Raw genomic sequence first — 16,357 nt, forward strand, 5'->3', positions numbered from 1 at the left:
ATAGCTTTTCACATGTTGTATGACAATACTAATTGAATACTCCATTTTTCTCTAGATGTGTAACACACTCCATGGGGAGTTTGTGGGTCCTGCCTGCGGTCATCATGGGCCCTACATCCCAGATGTTCTCTTTTGGTCCGTCATCCTCTTCTTCACAACCTTCTGCCTGTGTTCGTTCTTTAAGCAGTTCAAGACGGAGAGATATTTTCCCACCAGGGTGAGGCGTTTTCTACATCGGTTATGTGCATTCTTCTCTAGGTACTGCTAGTACTACTCTTAAAGGTATAATGGGTAACATTTCCGAAATAAATGCCTAAACCCAAACGTTATATTTTCTTGAGTTGCGTTCTTGCGTTAGCCTGAATGTTTCCAACAATGTTCAAAGCCGGTAAGCGGTTTGATTTTGTTAAAGGAGACTGTGTTTTTATTTGGTTGCCTGTTACGTGTCATATTCCCTTTACCCCAAATATGGAAAAAGGATCCGCCTCGTATAAAACTAAGTTTATCTGTGCCCTCGAGAGTTTGTGTTCATGCGCTTATGTTGGGCACAGCCTTGCACTTGTGGAGTAATCCTGTATCTCTCCACTTGTGGGAAGGTTGCATTGGCAGCTCTGCATGACATGCTAATTTGAATGCAGTGTGGAATTTGCGTTGGGTTGCGGTTCTAGTTATAAAGTCATAAATCAAGCAACTCATGAGCCCAAGGAAGGCTGCACAATTTTGAAATGGCAATATGGTGTTTCAAAATACATTCTCTTATTAAATATTGTCGTGCAGCATTGACGTCCTGGTCTAATTCCATATTCCTCAGACTTCAGACAAAATGTCTGTTTGGCATATATCCCCTTTAAAAATTGTTTTTTATAAAAATGAGAATAATTATGTGAAAATTAGCATTCCTTCTGTTACAGCAAATCATATTGCAATATGAATACACATATTTTTATTGCATACGTGACTTTGAACAGCAAAGTGGCTCCTCTGTGCATGCTGTATAGATCTGGCTTATAGAGCTTCTCTCGCTATGTAAATGTTTGCGTTGTGTCAGTCATTAGTACGCTGGAGCAATTTCATGTACAGAAAGAAAAGACTTCATTGTATCCTCCTACACAGTACCAGCTAGTCTGTTATCACTTAGTCTTCTGCGTGGGCAGGTGCTGGTATTGTCTAAATTGTTACGCCTTTTTTACTGTTGACATCAATGCAATTATTTCTTTGTTGGATCGCTACAGTGACCTTAAATAAAAGGCTGTGTGTGACAGTAGAACATAAATAACCGTTTTGCTTGTGTGTTGTGTTCTGTAGGTGCGATCCACTATCAGTGACTTTGCTGTATTTATAACCATCATGGTCATGGTATTGGTGGACTATCTCATGGGGATCCCTTCTCCTAAACTGAATGTCCCTGACCGCTTTGAGGTAGGCATCTATTCCAGCATGTCTGTCTGTTTAATTGATGATCAACCCCAGTGACAAAGGGACATCACACATTATTACTTCTTCTTTAAAGTAATTCTTACATAAGCAAAGGTCTAAATGCTGTACTTAAATACTATTCACTTAGTATACTAGTCCTTAAATAATGTTCACATCTTTGAATGTTCTCAAAAAATAATGCTATGCCGTATATAATAAATAAACAATTTTTTCTACACAGCCAACTTCAAAGAACAGAGGCTGGCTGATGGACCCGTTGGGGGAAAATCCCTGGTGGACGCTGCTGGTGGCAGCACTTCCTGCCTTGCTCTGCACCATCCTCATCTTTATGGACCAGCAGATCACTGCAGTCATTATCAACCGCAAGGAGCACAAGCTTAAGGTCAGACACAGCCTGCGGAGATTTACTTTTAGCAGCATGGCATCTTAGAGTTACACGCAGGATATCTGAAGTTATTATATTTCTTTCTGTGGCGACGTCTATCCCTTTTTTTAATATCTAGCCGTGGAAACTGTAGCATCTAAGACACACGTTATATTTTATATTTATGTTTAAACATATTTATTAAATTCCCAATTTTACTGCATAATTAATTTGTATTATCTTTAACCTTAATTTGTGCTGCCTCCATCTTCCACTCTTTCTATCTGAACTCATTATTTGCTCTCTCTCCACCTCCCTATTCCTCTGCAGCTCATTCAACTCTCCCACTTCTCTCTTCCACCTTTTTGTCATCCTTAATTCTGGTTGAAGCTTTCATATTCTCCTGTCCATCTTCCCGCTGAGCTCGTGTCACAGAAATATTTATCTATAGTCTCGTTCAGTTTTGTTTTTTCCTGTGGTATTTCTCTCTCAGACTTATTTGCTGTCTCTTTGTGTGTCCCACAGAAAGGCTGCGGCTATCACCTGGATTTGCTAATAGTGGCAATAATGCTGGGCGTCTGCTCCATTATGGGCCTGCCGTGGTTCGTGGCGGCAACCGTCCTCTCCATCTCCCACGTTAACAGCCTGAAGGTGGAGTCTGGCTGCTCTGCACCAGGAGAGCAGCCCAAGTTTCTGGGCATCCGGGAGCAGCGTGTCACTGGATTCATGATCTTTCTCCTCATGGGCTGCTCTGTTTTCATGACATCGGTGCTCAAGGTGTGATGCAAGAGATACACTGGAATAATTCTGGCCTCACACTATAGATAGTCCTAAATGAGAAGTTCATCTAGCTAAATATCAGTTAATTAATTTCACAAGTTTTCACTACTCGGTCTTCTCAATTTGTCCTGGTGCAACACAACTGCGAGTTGAATAATGTATATTGTTGTACTTCTGCTCTTTACAGTTTATTCCTATGCCCGTCCTGTATGGAGTATTTCTCTACATGGGTGTCTCGTCTCTCAAAGGCATTCAAGTAAGACTCAAATATCCTGGTTTTTGTTTTATTAAATATATCACAAAGAACAAATACAACTTCAACATAGTACACGTAAGTCTAGTTATTGTCCATCCCTTCCAATGCCCCCAGTCTCCCAAGTACTGGAACATTAAAATGTGTAGAGGTAGACATCCATACATATACTGATATAATTATCTTGTAAAACTCTACTTGCTGGTCTTTGAAGATAATATGCCCTTTTGTTCTGAACAGAACAGCAGTTAGTTAAGATACGTTTTCCCCTTGTAGTTCCAAACCTTTGATCGTTATTCAGACAAATCCCTCTTCTGGTATTGAATTCCTCCTCTCCTCCTCATCAGCCCTCGTCTTTCTCATTAGCATTTCTTATCTCGCTCACTCAGCCTCATGTTCTCCGCAGTTCTTTGACAGAATCAAGCTTTTCGGCATGCCTGCCAAGCACCAGCCCGACCTGATCTACCTGCGCTACGTGCCGCTGTGGAAGGTCCATGTCTTCACTCTGGTGCAACTCACCTGTTTGGTGCTGCTCTGGGTCATCAAGGCCTCCGCAGCAGCTGTCGTATTTCCTATGATGGTAATGACCTCAACTTCACATTTCATAATATGTTGAAGACAAAGAATCAATCAAGATTTGAAGATATGTCATAACACATAGGGGATTGAGGTTCAGCTGTAATAGGATGAAAAATGATTTGTATTAGCACCATACATGAAATTAAGATATTAAATATTTTCCTCAGTGTAATATGTTTTTATTCAGTTTTATTGAAATTTGTTTACATTTAATGAAGTTAAATTGATAATGGCTTTCTTATCTATGTGTCTCCAGGTTCTGGCACTGGTCTTTATCCGAAAGCTTCTCGACTTTTTCTTCACAAAAAGGGAGATGAGCTGGCTGGATGACTTGATACCAGAAAGCAAGAAGAAGAAAGAGGATGACAAGAAAAAGAAAGAGCAAGAAAAGCTGGTAAATCTGTAATGGAATGTCTAATTTTTAAAATTCTTTTAAAGGGCAATGTGGCATTTTGAGTACCCGAAAGATATTGGCGTCAGCATTTGCACTACTACGACTAGAACAAAGCAAGATATAACCAAACGGAAACTCTGACAGCGACTATAGTTTACGTTAGCTGTATTGTCCATGTACATTTTGATAGTTCAATTATTAGATTAAATGTGAAATGGTAAAAACTAGAAACAATTCTTTGTTTCTTCCTCCCTGCCACCAGAATATTTATTTCAACAAAGAAGAAAATTAAACTGCTTTGGGAGAGAGACCTTCTGACCGACCCACTGCAACACAATGCATAAACGTCTTTGACATAATACCAACACTGTAACCTCTCTACATTCTGTAGCTAATGTTGGATAATTTATTAATTCAAAGTCTGACTGCATCTAGCCCTTAACAGTGTCATGTTTCAGAGGATATAAATATGACGATTGTGCCTGTATTTTACCTGGCTCACTGCAGTTGTTGCTCTCTTGTGATTTAGGCTTCAAACGCTGTTTTCACTCAGGAAGAAGAGTCCATGCTGTACCAAGACGAGTCGAGGGAGCTGAAGGTCAACTTTGAAGGCTCGAACCTTCTCAACATCCCGGTGAAAGCACTCTCGGGCAGGTAAGTGGAGCAATGCTGTGAAGCACACTTTGATGCACAGTTTTGGGATTTTAAATGCTAAGTGAGGCATCAAGTGTTTTCTGTTTTTAATCATACAGACATGGTGATTTATGGTCTGGCAACAAACACATTGTTTGTGATGTCTTAAAATGCTTTATGGACTACATTTTAATGTATATACTTCCAAAAAGAAAACCTGCCCAGAAACGTAAGAGAAAAATAAAGTTCATAGTAAATAATAAATTAGAGCTGAAAGTAAAGTTTCTAATGCATCATGTTGTCATGTACAGCTTGTAAAGGCCATTCTGACACTGGTAGTCAGCTGTGTGTTGTTATGTCCATCTTGAACAGATCATACAGAATAGGACTAGTGACCCACAGCCTCCCAATGGATGACGAGGTAGCAGGGCTGTGTGTCTGATGGAAAACATCTGACCCACATGGCTGTGTGTTAACCCTTCTCACGGATACTTGGACAGTTAACGCATGGCCAAAACTGTCAGTCCTCCGCTATTTAATAAAACAAACCCCGAAATAATGGCTTATTAAAACACACTGCTTTGTGTGTTGTGTTCTTTTTTGGTTTTATGTTAAGGTTAAATGGTCTGTGATCATATGGTGTAGTAATCATATCCTTGTATAACTAACTATTAAGGTGTACACAATCAACTCGTGACAAATAGCATTGGCCTCTAATGCAAAAGGCCGACATTTCTTTGATACACGTAATGGAGCATATTGTGTCTGGTCGGTATGGTCGGCCATCTGTTTTTATCTCTGATTTTTATGCATGTTCGTGTCTGCTTGTTTGAACTGTCTTGCACTGAACCTCTCCCACTGATTTGACGTCTACAAGCCTGTTTTCTCTTTTTGTGTGTGTTTGCATTTTGTGCATGTAGTTCTGATTCTGACCCCTTGCTTGTAAATATTTCTGATGAAATGGACAAAACGACAGCGTGGAAAGCAGTGAATTCAAGTCATGTATCCAACCTGTGAAGCGTAGCGGAAGGTAGCTATACCATCTGCTGGAGTTTACTAGATCCCCTCCTCCCCTCCTAGCTGTATTGCTTTTTAAATAATTTTCTAATGTCAACCAGAAAAAAAAAGGTATGTTGGGCTACTGAATTTTCTGACTCTGCAGGAAGATTATCTTCACACTGTAGTGAAATAAAAGGAAGTTTATTGTTGCATAAACTATTTAAAACAGGATAGAACTGTACATCCCAAATGCAGTGTTGGAAAAAGCAAAGCTGTTAATTTGAGTGTCAACAGGAATACTTTTAAACTTTCTCAGGAAATCCATAAAACATTGACAATTTGAATCTTGAATAGTCTCAATTAAGAGCTGCGTATTCCAACACAACCCTCTCATAACGCATCCTCAAAGTGTACTGTAAGTGGTAAAATCTTGTTCTGAGAGCACTGGTAATTGGGCACGATGACTCTACGTGTCAAAATCCCCCAGTTTCATTTGCTCTCCACCCGCAGTAGCAACATGAATTTGTGCAAGGGCTCATCTATTGTGCGTCTTTTTCATCTCTTTACCACAGCCAGGAGAAGATGGCCTGCGTTAGAGTCGACGTCAGCCCCGACTCGCCAGGAAAGGTCTCCACAAGCGAGACCTTCCTGTGATAACCGGAGGCCCTCCTCCCCGTCTCGATACCTCCCCACCCCACCCGACACGACGCGTTACCCCGCTGACGAGCGCCATCTTGGTGGCAAAGGGGGCATAGACCTGGAGCGGCACAGCCCGCCTGCAGCGTTCCTATCTTCGGGGCAGTGCGAGAGCTCCCCCCGGGCTGTGAGTCCGACTCCACTCCAAGTCTCGTCAGCACGCAGCGCATGTACACATGGCTGCCGCGATGCACCGCAGAGCGCACATCTCCAAGGAATGAAGGAATCCTGCTGTTACGGCCCACCGACGCTCACTGTTTAAGAAGTTTCTCAAACTATCAATTTGTCACACATTTTAAAAACCACAGAAGCCAAAGCAAGGGCCTCACAGGTGAGGATCTTGGACTGGTTGAATTGAATTTTACTTTTATCCCACTGTATATTTTAATTTCTGTTTACGGTTATTGTTTTAGCTGAATACCACGCTGTACATTTTGGGGTTCTTTGTAGGTCCTACACAATGAGTTGCTCTGCACTGTTATGTATTTTAGGTTGGATTAAGATTAAATCTCTAAACTACACCAGCTTCAGAACTCGTTTGATGAAAGCCATTCAGGTAAAAAAGGTACAGTCAGTGCCAGCTGATTCTCTTTTCACAGATTGTACGGCACAGTAAATGAAACAAACCAAAATGGAGGTACATTTTCAGATAGATACTAGTACTACTACTACTACTGCACCACACTACTACACGCATCTTAGTAGAATTAGCTCATGAATCATCTCTCCTGTCTGCAGGAGAACTCAGTATTGACGTCGGTCGGTTGTTTTTACTGTAAACCTCACTGTTCATATTGTATGTTATATTATAGAAATATTATGTATGTATTCTGTGTTCTGATTTGTAACATTATAGGAAACCTACTTCAGAGGCCATATGAAGTCTGTACTGTACAGTAAGCACTTTGCCAGTATAGTTTCTTACCAAAAAAATGGATTGTAGTGTGTTAATATCTGCGTTAATTATCTTTAGAGCTGTTGTTCAAATGTCAGTTAAACAACTCAGGAATCTTGAATGATTTCTGACTGGTCACTTGATATATATTGTATTTTGGTCACACAGCAGTGAGAATTATGTGTCCACCGTATTTCTTTCATCGCTGAATATCTATTTTAACAAATGCTGTAGATTATAAAACTTACTAAGTTGTTAAATTAAGAAAAAAGAATATTCGTGACCCAGTTGGATGCACCAGTTTTTATACTGTCTGTATTACTGTTGGTAATAGTTTGTATGTGTGCGTAGCGTGAATATAACTTGGTATGTTTAGCGTTGCAGATCATTTTATGCAAAATATTTCTACAGTAAATGTAAAAAAAAACTATTATATTCTAAGAAGTTGTTCTTATTTTGCTAAGTGCAGTCCTGTTTTAGCAATAAGTATTCCATACCGTGCAATGTATGGACTCGTGAACCTGGCAAAGAATAATTGGTGAAATTATTTTTGTGTCCATTTCAGCGGCTCTGTCTGTGTGTAGCTGCAGTGACTCTACGGACAATAGCTTACGTGCCTTGTCGAAGCTCTTTATGTGCAAAGTCTCATATGATGATTTACGTGTTCAGACCAGATGTACAGGTACACACCTGATGGCACACAAATGCCAAAGACGGACCATCGTAACAACAGTGAACCAGTGCGCCGCTACGCTTCTGTCTGTAGTGTTCCTCGTCTGTGAAGGTCGTAGCCAGAGCCACCGACTCAAACGATGTAACTCCACCTATCTTCCATTTGCAAATGTTACTCTGAATACCTTTTCTGTGTGTGTGTGTGTGTGTTCTGTCACAGCTCTAGTATTTGCTGACGTTTAAAAGCTCTGTTAACAATATTGAGGTACTGTTTCTTATATATATTTTTTGAACAATCAGTGAATGGCAATTTGATTTTTTGTTCTACCGTCAAATGAAGTCGGGTGCATTTTGTCAAACTTCTATTTTCAAAAAAATCGTTGCGTTTTGGATTCAGCCACAAGTATTGCACAAGTTATTTCCTTCCACATGAAGACAGTTTGATATAAAAAGTAAACTGTCGATCAGTAGAAGCAACACAACCACGTGAACATCCACCAACCGAGTACCTATCATTTCAGAATTGTTTATTTTGATGAATAACCTATTTTCACATGACATCGGTTTCGACGTTGATGTATAAACTTAAAGAGGCGGATAATCAACGTAAAAAAAATAAAATGTGGAGATTTTACACTCAATCATCACTTTGTAAGAATGCATTTGTTCTGATGTACAGACGCACAACATCAGCGGAGCACTTGGCATCCTGTTGTTTGATTGAATTATGACTTCTGTCATGACCGATTTGGTGCAAAGCAATAAAAGTAAATACATGCTAATGATTTTCTGTCTTCATTTTTAAAACACGCTTTTGCCGTTATGGGAATTAATGCTCATTGATTCTTGGGTGTTTGGTAGTTTGAAGTAACACACTTTCTTTTCTTTAGCCTATGAAGTCCATCACTCTGAGAAAATGCTCTTTTTGGAAGGTGATGCTCGGCCTAAAAGACAGCATTTATAACTGGAAATTACTGAATAAAAAACCAGGTGCAATCAACAAAGTCCCAATATATTAGTCTACAATAAAATGTGTATATATCCATAAATACCCACTCAGAAGCAATCTTTATCAAAATGCATATATTGTAGGGAAGTTCTTGACTGCAACATTTTCATTAAGACAAAAGGTGGCAGCAGAGACCTCTTGTACAAAGGATTGGAAATTACCACCCGCCATCTCTCAAATGTAAAGAAAAAAAAAAGGTTGATTTTAACAAATAATCCTAGCCAGTCAATAAAAATCACAGTAATCTAATAACCCCGCTGGCACGTTAAGTTTGTGTGTAACTTTGATTACAATCGTTGACACACCGGGGACTTCACTCATTTGACTGATTAGACCCCCTCTCAGGCCTGAGGGGGCATGCAGGCCACTGCGTTTGAGTGACACTTCTCCCACTGGTGTAGCAAACTACAAACAATCACAGAGAGAGCTCACTGACTCTTATTAACAGCAGGCGTTGGTGCACAGGTGAAATAGATTACATTAACGATTGCTCAGTGCCACTAAGTGAAATGCAGCTATCATCAATGTTATTAAACGCACCTGCGCCTTTCCTGCTTTTACCCACTAAGGCATGGTATGACCCACACACAGCGCCTACACCTCCAACAGTGACGGGCGTGCAATCCAGACACTTTCATCGCTTTCTGGCTGAGTGGGGAACCCGTGCTTCCATCCGGAGCTTTACACAGCGGCGCTTCAGGTTAACTGATTTCATGAAGTAGTCATCTGCTTCTGTCATCCTGTTGGCAGTTACGCCACGAGTTGTGACCACGTGTTCCTAAAAGTGATAATCTGGAGGGGTGGAAACATTGAATGATCCATCTAAATCCACATGACTACATTGCCATGAATGAAGGTTTAATAAACATGACTATTATTGGTACAGAACATGTCAAAAGGTAACAGCATCAGCCATTTTTCACACACTCGAGAGGTGTACGTTTTGTCCAACATGAAATCTGAACTTTGGCAGTGCAAAGTTTCTCTTGTTCGCTCGATGCAACGTGACCCCAGTCCATCAACGACCGCCCTGTTTGCTATTCCATTAAGAGCGGAAGATCAACTCTACCTCACTCTGTTCACTTAGCTCTCGCTCCAGTCAAAAAATAAAATAAAAATTACGCTTTTGTAGCCGACATCTCTCTGGGATACACTTCAACACAGTACACAATGTGTTCAGACACATTTTGATGAACTTCATGTTAATCATCACAGGTGTTGCATGATTTAGGATTATTCTCGGAAGTTTAGCTTTTGGACTAAAGTTGCCCTTTTTGAAATAAAACATATTTGAATATAACTGCCAAAAAAAAAAATCACATTTCAACAAATATTGCAGCTTCTCACAAAAAAAAATTAAATAAAGGATTCTTGTTAAAAACAAGAATGCTGTATATATTTGTCTTAATAAATGTGCCAATTTTATTAATGCAGAAACAATGCATTGGCACTATTATTATTATTCTAACTATTTACAAGGCATCACTAGTGATCCTTGTGTATAGCAGTTAAACTCATTTTCGTGTGCAGTTAAAAAATGTAACAATTTTTCCTCTTCACGTCAAATCATCAAATCAAGTCATTTGTGTTTCGGCTCAGAGTCTTGGACATGTAGTAAAGTACACTATTGGGAAACTATAACACGGTACTGCAACAGAAACGGTTTCCCGAGGCAGGCAGGATACTCGTCCTCCTCTAGAAGAAAGAATGTGCCCTGGTGGAGAACCGTGGCGGCTCGTGGTTCAGTTAGCAGCGTTTGGCGGCCCCTCTGGGATGAGAGACATGAAGAAGGTGATGATGAACGACCACGTGGAGGACAGGAAGCCCGCGTGGGGGGCGCTGTTCGGATCCTCGGCTCCTTCCTCTCCACTTTCCCCGTCGTCGTCAGAGCCCTCATCCATCACGCCTTCCTGTACGGGGTGAAATCGAATAATAGGAGGAACATCAGGGGAGGCACAGCAGGTTTAACACTGACATGCAGCGCACTAGATTAGACATCTTTGACAGAAATGTAGTAGACTTTATGCAAACTTGAGCAATAGCTTCTGAATGCTCAAGTTTAGACTAATCATATTCAGATAAACTATTTCAAAACGAGTCAATGTTCATTATGTTCCCTGATGAAATGACCATGTAACCTAAAATCAGGGATGAAAGTAACAAAATCACATTTACGCTTCTCACTGTGACAAAGTTGTACTCTTAAAAACATTCATTTGATTTCATCACATATATTGTAATTTGCTACATTTCAATTGGCATTCGTTAGAGAGAGAAAGCAAAGGTGACGTGGAACAGTGCTGACGCTGTGTGAGAATGGAGCAAAGTAAAAAGAGGTGGACCAGCCGCTGCAGTAGAGAAGAGTCTGCTGTGTGAGGTTTGCAAGAGGAAAGTAGATGGTTCAATTTTTTGGATCTATTAATGTAATATTTGGTGCTTTGAGCACCACAAGCTGAGAGGCATCACGTCCTGTGTATGCACAATGGCATTCATCATCTGTTTTGACAGAAGAGGTCATGTGTCACACTGGTGTGGCACGTGACCAGAATGGCAATACAACTTGTTTTTAGTTCTTTTTGTAGGGCAGTAACCTTTATTCAGGGCACATTTAAACTGACCTCATTTTCACTTCTATTCAAGTCCCTTTTTACACTTTTTAACTTGAGTAAAATGTTTTAGATGACAATCTAAAACCCAGATATGGTAAATGAACGATGATATGATCAACATCTTGGGAAACTGGTACAAGCAGATGTTTTGCTTTTTTTAATTAATAAATGGTTCAAACGATAAATCGATTATGAAAATACTGTGTGGGATTCCAGGCCCTACTAATCACTTTTATTTCTAGGAAGGCTTGTTACTGTGTATTTAGATGTTTTGTCAAAATCCTGTAAATATCTAGAAACTGGAAAATCAGTGAAGGACTTGCACTGCAAATACAAACTTTGCTTCAGATAAAGTGTTCTTGGTGAAGCTGAGACGAACGAGAGGCAGCTACCATTTCCTGTAAGTCCTGGTTCTGTAGCTCTCCCTCCAAATCCTCCTGATTGGCTGCGTCTCCAGGAAGCTGGAGCTCATTCTCCAGGTTGAAGGGAAACCAGCCGGCCTGATGCCTGCACACAGCAAAACAGCTGACATTACAAACGTTTAACATCCAGCCAATAACAATATCTAATATTCATTCGTTCATTATTAATTATACATTTGGAGCAAAATGTGAGGTCTGTGATACTTATAACAAAAGAAAAGAATCATTATGGAAGGTGGATGAATATTAACCAAAAGCCCAGACTGCCAAATCAATATGCAGCAGCATAATTAAGGAACACTCACAGGTAGAGCACGAGCATGGCCATCATCACCATGACAAAGCGGCTGAAGGAGGAGTAGAAGTACACTATACTGAGTAGGATCGCGGCGCGGGAGAATGTGTACACCCAGTCCAGCCAATCCCGGTTCAGCTCCTCCTCGTTCAAGATCTCCCCTCCCTGGGCGTTCATCTGGACTTCTGGGTTGCCACGGCGGTCCGCCTGAGGCCGCTGGCTCAGAGGGTCGGGCTGGTTGGAGGAGGTCGAGGGCTGGTCGGGCCTGGCGTGTTGAGAGGAGGCAGCCAGCAACTGACTGGAGAGAGAAAGAGAGAGAGAGAAAGAGGGAGAGAGGAAGGTCTTTTTACTTTTTGGCTGGACAGTTACTCGGTAAACACTTGGACACAAGAAGGGACTTACTAGTGCATGTAGTACTGCCGGGCGTACAACTGCTGCCACCACATTAGTGTCATGGGGTTGATATAAGCGGGCATGTTTGTGGGAGCCGTTGACGGTGGAGAGTACTGATTCCAGCTGGAAATAGAGACAAAAACATTTCACTTGCAGCACACACATCTACTATTTGTCTTTGATTGTCGATACAACGTGCGTTATTAAATGGCTGCATCAACTAACGCTGTGGCAATTATATAATCAGGAAACAGGTCTAATTGTATTTTAACATGAACCACGGAGGCTGAGAAAATCAGACATGTGATGGAGTACAGTTTGCATCAAAAATCAGTGCAAGTGTATTTTACGTTAATCTTCCTTACAGGTCTTTTCTTGGAGAGCAGCAATGCTGTTCTAAAACTCTATTTGCTGTAGTGAGCTGACCTGTGCATTAATTGTGGATACATCTGGTGGTAAGGGAAGGGTCCTGTTCGCTGTCTGAGTCCATCACTGCTCTCAGCTGGAAGCGACTGGCTATGTTGACCAGCGGAAGGACTAGTAGAGTTTTGAAAGGGCTGAAACCAGAAAATTAAATTGCAAGTTAATTGTTCATCCTTAATAAAGAAAGGCAAGACACTTTTTTTTAATCTTCAGGGAGGTAAATCACAGCAGTGAGCTGGATGATGAAAGGAAATGCGCTGATGATGAAATAAATGGAAAGGTGTGAGTAGCGTGTGGCTAACCCACCGCGGGACCAGCCAAGTTCTCCTGAGGCTTGTTACTGCGGCTGCGGGGGGGCTTCGGGGAGCTGGGAGGAGTTCGGGACGCGCACACCAGATGGAGCATGTGGTACTCATCCTGCTGGAGAAGCAAACGGAGCTCATTATTAAAACACAGTCTTAAAAGTATTGCATGTTCAAAGAAAAGAACAAAGATAAATTGTGAACTTTATAGTACAGTACAGTGCGTCATTTTGTAATAATTTGCTTTAAGAACTGAAATTAAAAAGAATTGTTTTCATGTTATCTGTTTATGAGTAAATGGAGTTGATCTGGGACAATACAGTTATTACGGTGATAGTACCTTCCCTGGATGGCATGTTTTTGTCTAACTGTTAAATACAAAAGCACCCTGGTATGCTGCGACACCAGCCTCCGCTCTTCTGGGAAGGCTTTCCCCAACCTGTCTGCAGGGCCAAGACGAGAGCGTTTGTGAGGTCAGCAGGTGATGCTAGCCAATAAGGAATGGCTCAACGTCACATGTAAGAGTTTCAAAAAGTGTTTGATGGAGTAGAGGTCAGTGCTCCGAGTTAGGCCTGACCAAACCAGGAAAACTACTTCTTTATAAACCTTGCTTTGTACACGGGGGGCTTTGTCTTGTTTAATGAGGACAGGATCTTTCCCAAACTGTTGCTACAAGCAAAACATTATTTTATTTTTTATTTTTTTATCAGCAAGATTTATCTTCAGCGAAAGACCAAGTCCAAACTACGGGAGATTGACAGGTGTCCGCGTGCTGACAGTCTGCAGTTGGTGAAAGCAGAGATTTAAGCGTGTGTGCTTCTTGGTAGCTTTCGAATGACTAAACAAGCATCGCTCTAATAAATACAAAATCCACCACAGAGAGAACCTACCTTTCTGAGCACATCTTTTAGGGTAAAGTGATCCAAAAGCAGCTTCCCAGAATACACCAGCCTCTGGTCTTTGGAGCTCTAGAAATCCAAAAGTACAAAGGGTAATTGGGTCACGGGAGATAATAGAATACAGTTCATTCTATGTTGTTTAAACTTTTCGCGTGCATTTGACAATAATGTCGACAACGACAACATCGAGCAGGAAAAAACGCAAACTCTGAAATGTAGATGACGACATGAAAAGGTAGACACTTTGTGTGAGCGAGTAATGAGGATGAGATTATTGTAACCTCAACTGGAATAAGTGGGTTTTAAAAGTGGATTATCCTGGCATTGCAACAAGGTCAGAGTGTGTCCTCTTAAAGCCTACATTCACTGAACGAACGTTCAGGAATTCAAATTGCTTTTTTTTCCACATCTTGGCAAACCTGTTTTGGGTTCAAGTTGCCTCATTGTTAAATGTGCCACAGTCAATGTCCGCTAATTATTAAAACAAGTGCAGCCTTTACAGGGATTATTAAAGAGCTTTTAAAAGGGAGATGTTTGTCCTTGTGTGTTTCATACAATGATTGCATCAGAACTATTCCAGAGCAGAGAAGAAAAGGGGGCAAAATCAGATTAATAGCACAATACAGCAGGAGTGTAAATGCCTTCCTTTCATGACAAATCCACAGACTCCAAAGCTCTTTCAGCTGCTATGACTCTGGAACCTTTCACTTCAGAGAGGAGATCAGTGTCAATGATCTCTGTGACTATGATAATTCAACCCTAAAAAGTCAATACAACTACTACTCTATTCTTTCGGGCGGACATCCAACAACGGGTAACAATTTGTAATCTCATCTCGCACAAATGACTTTCTGGGTTTAAATTCTACAGACACTATGCATGCCATCACATGTAGGGAGGGAGTCTAATGTTAACGTCATGTTACTGTGCCGCACTATACCGTCAAGCTGCCCAGTACAGGTGAAAGCAACAACACACAGGTTGAGCTCTTTCTGGTGCATCAACAAAGGCAATCAGCTGACTTGAATGACAAAGGACAGTCGTGTGGGCCAGAGAAGCACAGACATCGGCCTTCATACATTGTTCTGGTCGACTGGAGCAAAAGACAGTACTCACTGGTTTGCTTGGGTATACATCTGAGATGTGCAATTTGAGTTTCTCCACAGTCCAGTTCTGGCAACAGTTGATGGTGTGGTCATTGTACTTCTGGTTGGGTGCCCTGATGACAAGGGTAACATGACTGTCCACAACACCTTGATCCATGACTCAAAACCATTTGTCTCAAGTGGGGGAAAAAAAGAGATCTGGACTGTCCTGTCAGGGCTTTATTGGCTCCAAGTCCTCCTGATATCTATCTAACGTGTTCTTGACATCAGAATCAAGCTTCCATGTTATTGTCACGTCTGGTGTCGCCGCAAAGTGTTTCCTGTCATTCTGTTCAGGCGGCAGACAGCTGGAGCCCGAGGGGAGAAAGGAAAACGTGAGGTTAGCGTGATCCCAATAACACAACATGTGATATACGTTATAGACTCGTTAGTCGTGCTACTGTCAAAACATACACCAGGCATTGCGAACAAACGTCACAATAGCATGCACATAATGACCCGTTATTGATTTGAATGATTCGTGTAGTCTGACACACATTTAGCAAGACAAAAACCTGTAATGACACCTGGCGTTACGGCGTTATAACGAGCTCGTACAGACGCACCGAGACGCTACGTTACATATGTGAGACACGATGACGTTTAACAGCGACCGTTAACTTGCCCCGGTTAGGAGTGTTTCACCGGCTAAGCTAACGTTAGCCTCAGTAGGTTTTCTACTACTAATGCCCAGTCAACTCAAGCAGAAAAAAGTTGTTGGCTTATACTGAGTCACCTACATTAAAACGGTCTACTTTCGTAAATACGGTCGTCTCAAAGTGAGGTGTGACATATCGAGTCTGCCTACCTTGTTTACCCCCCAGTGACAGAAATATGCAGCCTTCTTTTAACTCCGAGCCCTGACAGAGCCCAGAGGAGTGTCACTCTTCTTCGTTGGATTTCAGGATGTGGTCAATATTCCATATTACCGGTGCTTTACCGCCGCCCACTGGTACAAGTCTGAGCTACAAGCACAGGGAAGTGACGATAGAAACAAGCGTGGGCCATAACAATAAGATATCTGTACTATATGGCCATTATTTATTACAATAAATACGTTAGCAATTCAATAAATATTCCCTGTTATATTAATTGGATTGAACAAATATAAACATATTTTCTGTATCATGCTGTATAACTGGACAGAGCTACAAATTA

General features: G+C 41.2%; 2 protein-coding genes across 9 annotated transcripts in view; one reads left to right on the forward strand and one right to left on the reverse strand.

Annotated features, from left to right (window-relative positions):
• LOC137784443 (sodium bicarbonate cotransporter 3-like) overlaps positions 1 to 8,487 on the forward strand; it is a 36,316-nt gene extending 27,829 nt beyond the window's left edge. For 3 of the 7 annotated variants that reach the window (XM_068575090.1, XM_068575091.1, XM_068575092.1), the window contains exons 16-25: positions 56 to 217; positions 1,306 to 1,419; positions 1,658 to 1,819; positions 2,327 to 2,578; positions 2,769 to 2,837; positions 3,241 to 3,414; positions 3,670 to 3,807; positions 4,337 to 4,461; positions 4,560 to 4,669; positions 4,813 to 5,001. In XM_068575090.1, the coding sequence (XP_068431191.1) occupies positions 56 to 217; positions 1,306 to 1,419; positions 1,658 to 1,819; positions 2,327 to 2,578; positions 2,769 to 2,837; positions 3,241 to 3,414; positions 3,670 to 3,807; positions 4,337 to 4,461; positions 4,560 to 4,669; positions 4,813 to 4,826 (1,320 nt within the window). In that variant the 3' untranslated portion in view covers positions 4,827 to 5,001. Of the gene's footprint in view, positions 1 to 55; positions 218 to 1,305; positions 1,420 to 1,657; positions 1,820 to 2,326; positions 2,579 to 2,768; positions 2,838 to 3,240; positions 3,415 to 3,669; positions 3,808 to 4,336; positions 4,462 to 4,559; positions 4,670 to 4,812; positions 5,002 to 6,011 lie in introns of those variants that run through there. The other 4 variants (XM_068575087.1, XM_068575089.1, XM_068575086.1 and 1 more) reach the window with 3 other exon arrangements.
• A 1,047-nt stretch (positions 8,488 to 9,534) lies between these two features.
• On the reverse strand, positions 9,535 to 16,096 carry LOC137784446 (homocysteine-responsive endoplasmic reticulum-resident ubiquitin-like domain member 2 protein). 2 transcript variants are annotated; one of them, XM_068575096.1, is made up of 9 exons: positions 16,008 to 16,096; positions 15,171 to 15,507; positions 14,046 to 14,123; positions 13,160 to 13,270; positions 12,857 to 12,987; positions 12,440 to 12,553; positions 12,048 to 12,335; positions 11,713 to 11,827; positions 9,535 to 10,621 (listed from the first exon to the last, which is right to left on the reverse strand). In XM_068575096.1, exons 2-9 carry the CDS (start codon positions 15,315 to 15,317, stop codon positions 10,454 to 10,456), a joined length of 1,152 nt encoding a protein of 383 aa, XP_068431197.1. In that variant the 5' UTR covers positions 15,318 to 15,507; positions 16,008 to 16,096; the 3' UTR covers positions 9,535 to 10,453. The 2 variants fall into 2 exon arrangements, with proteins under 2 accessions (XP_068431197.1, XP_068431196.1); XM_068575095.1 differs by having other exon boundaries at positions 13,160 to 13,273.
• Positions 16,097 to 16,357: the final 261 nt, after the last annotated feature.

This window comes from Clinocottus analis, unplaced genomic scaffold (assembly GCF_023055335.1).
Source record: "Clinocottus analis isolate CAN_PGR_092001 unplaced genomic scaffold, fCliAna1.0.p SCAF_14, whole genome shotgun sequence".
Lineage (NCBI taxonomy): Eukaryota > Metazoa > Chordata > Actinopteri > Perciformes > Cottidae > Clinocottus > Clinocottus analis.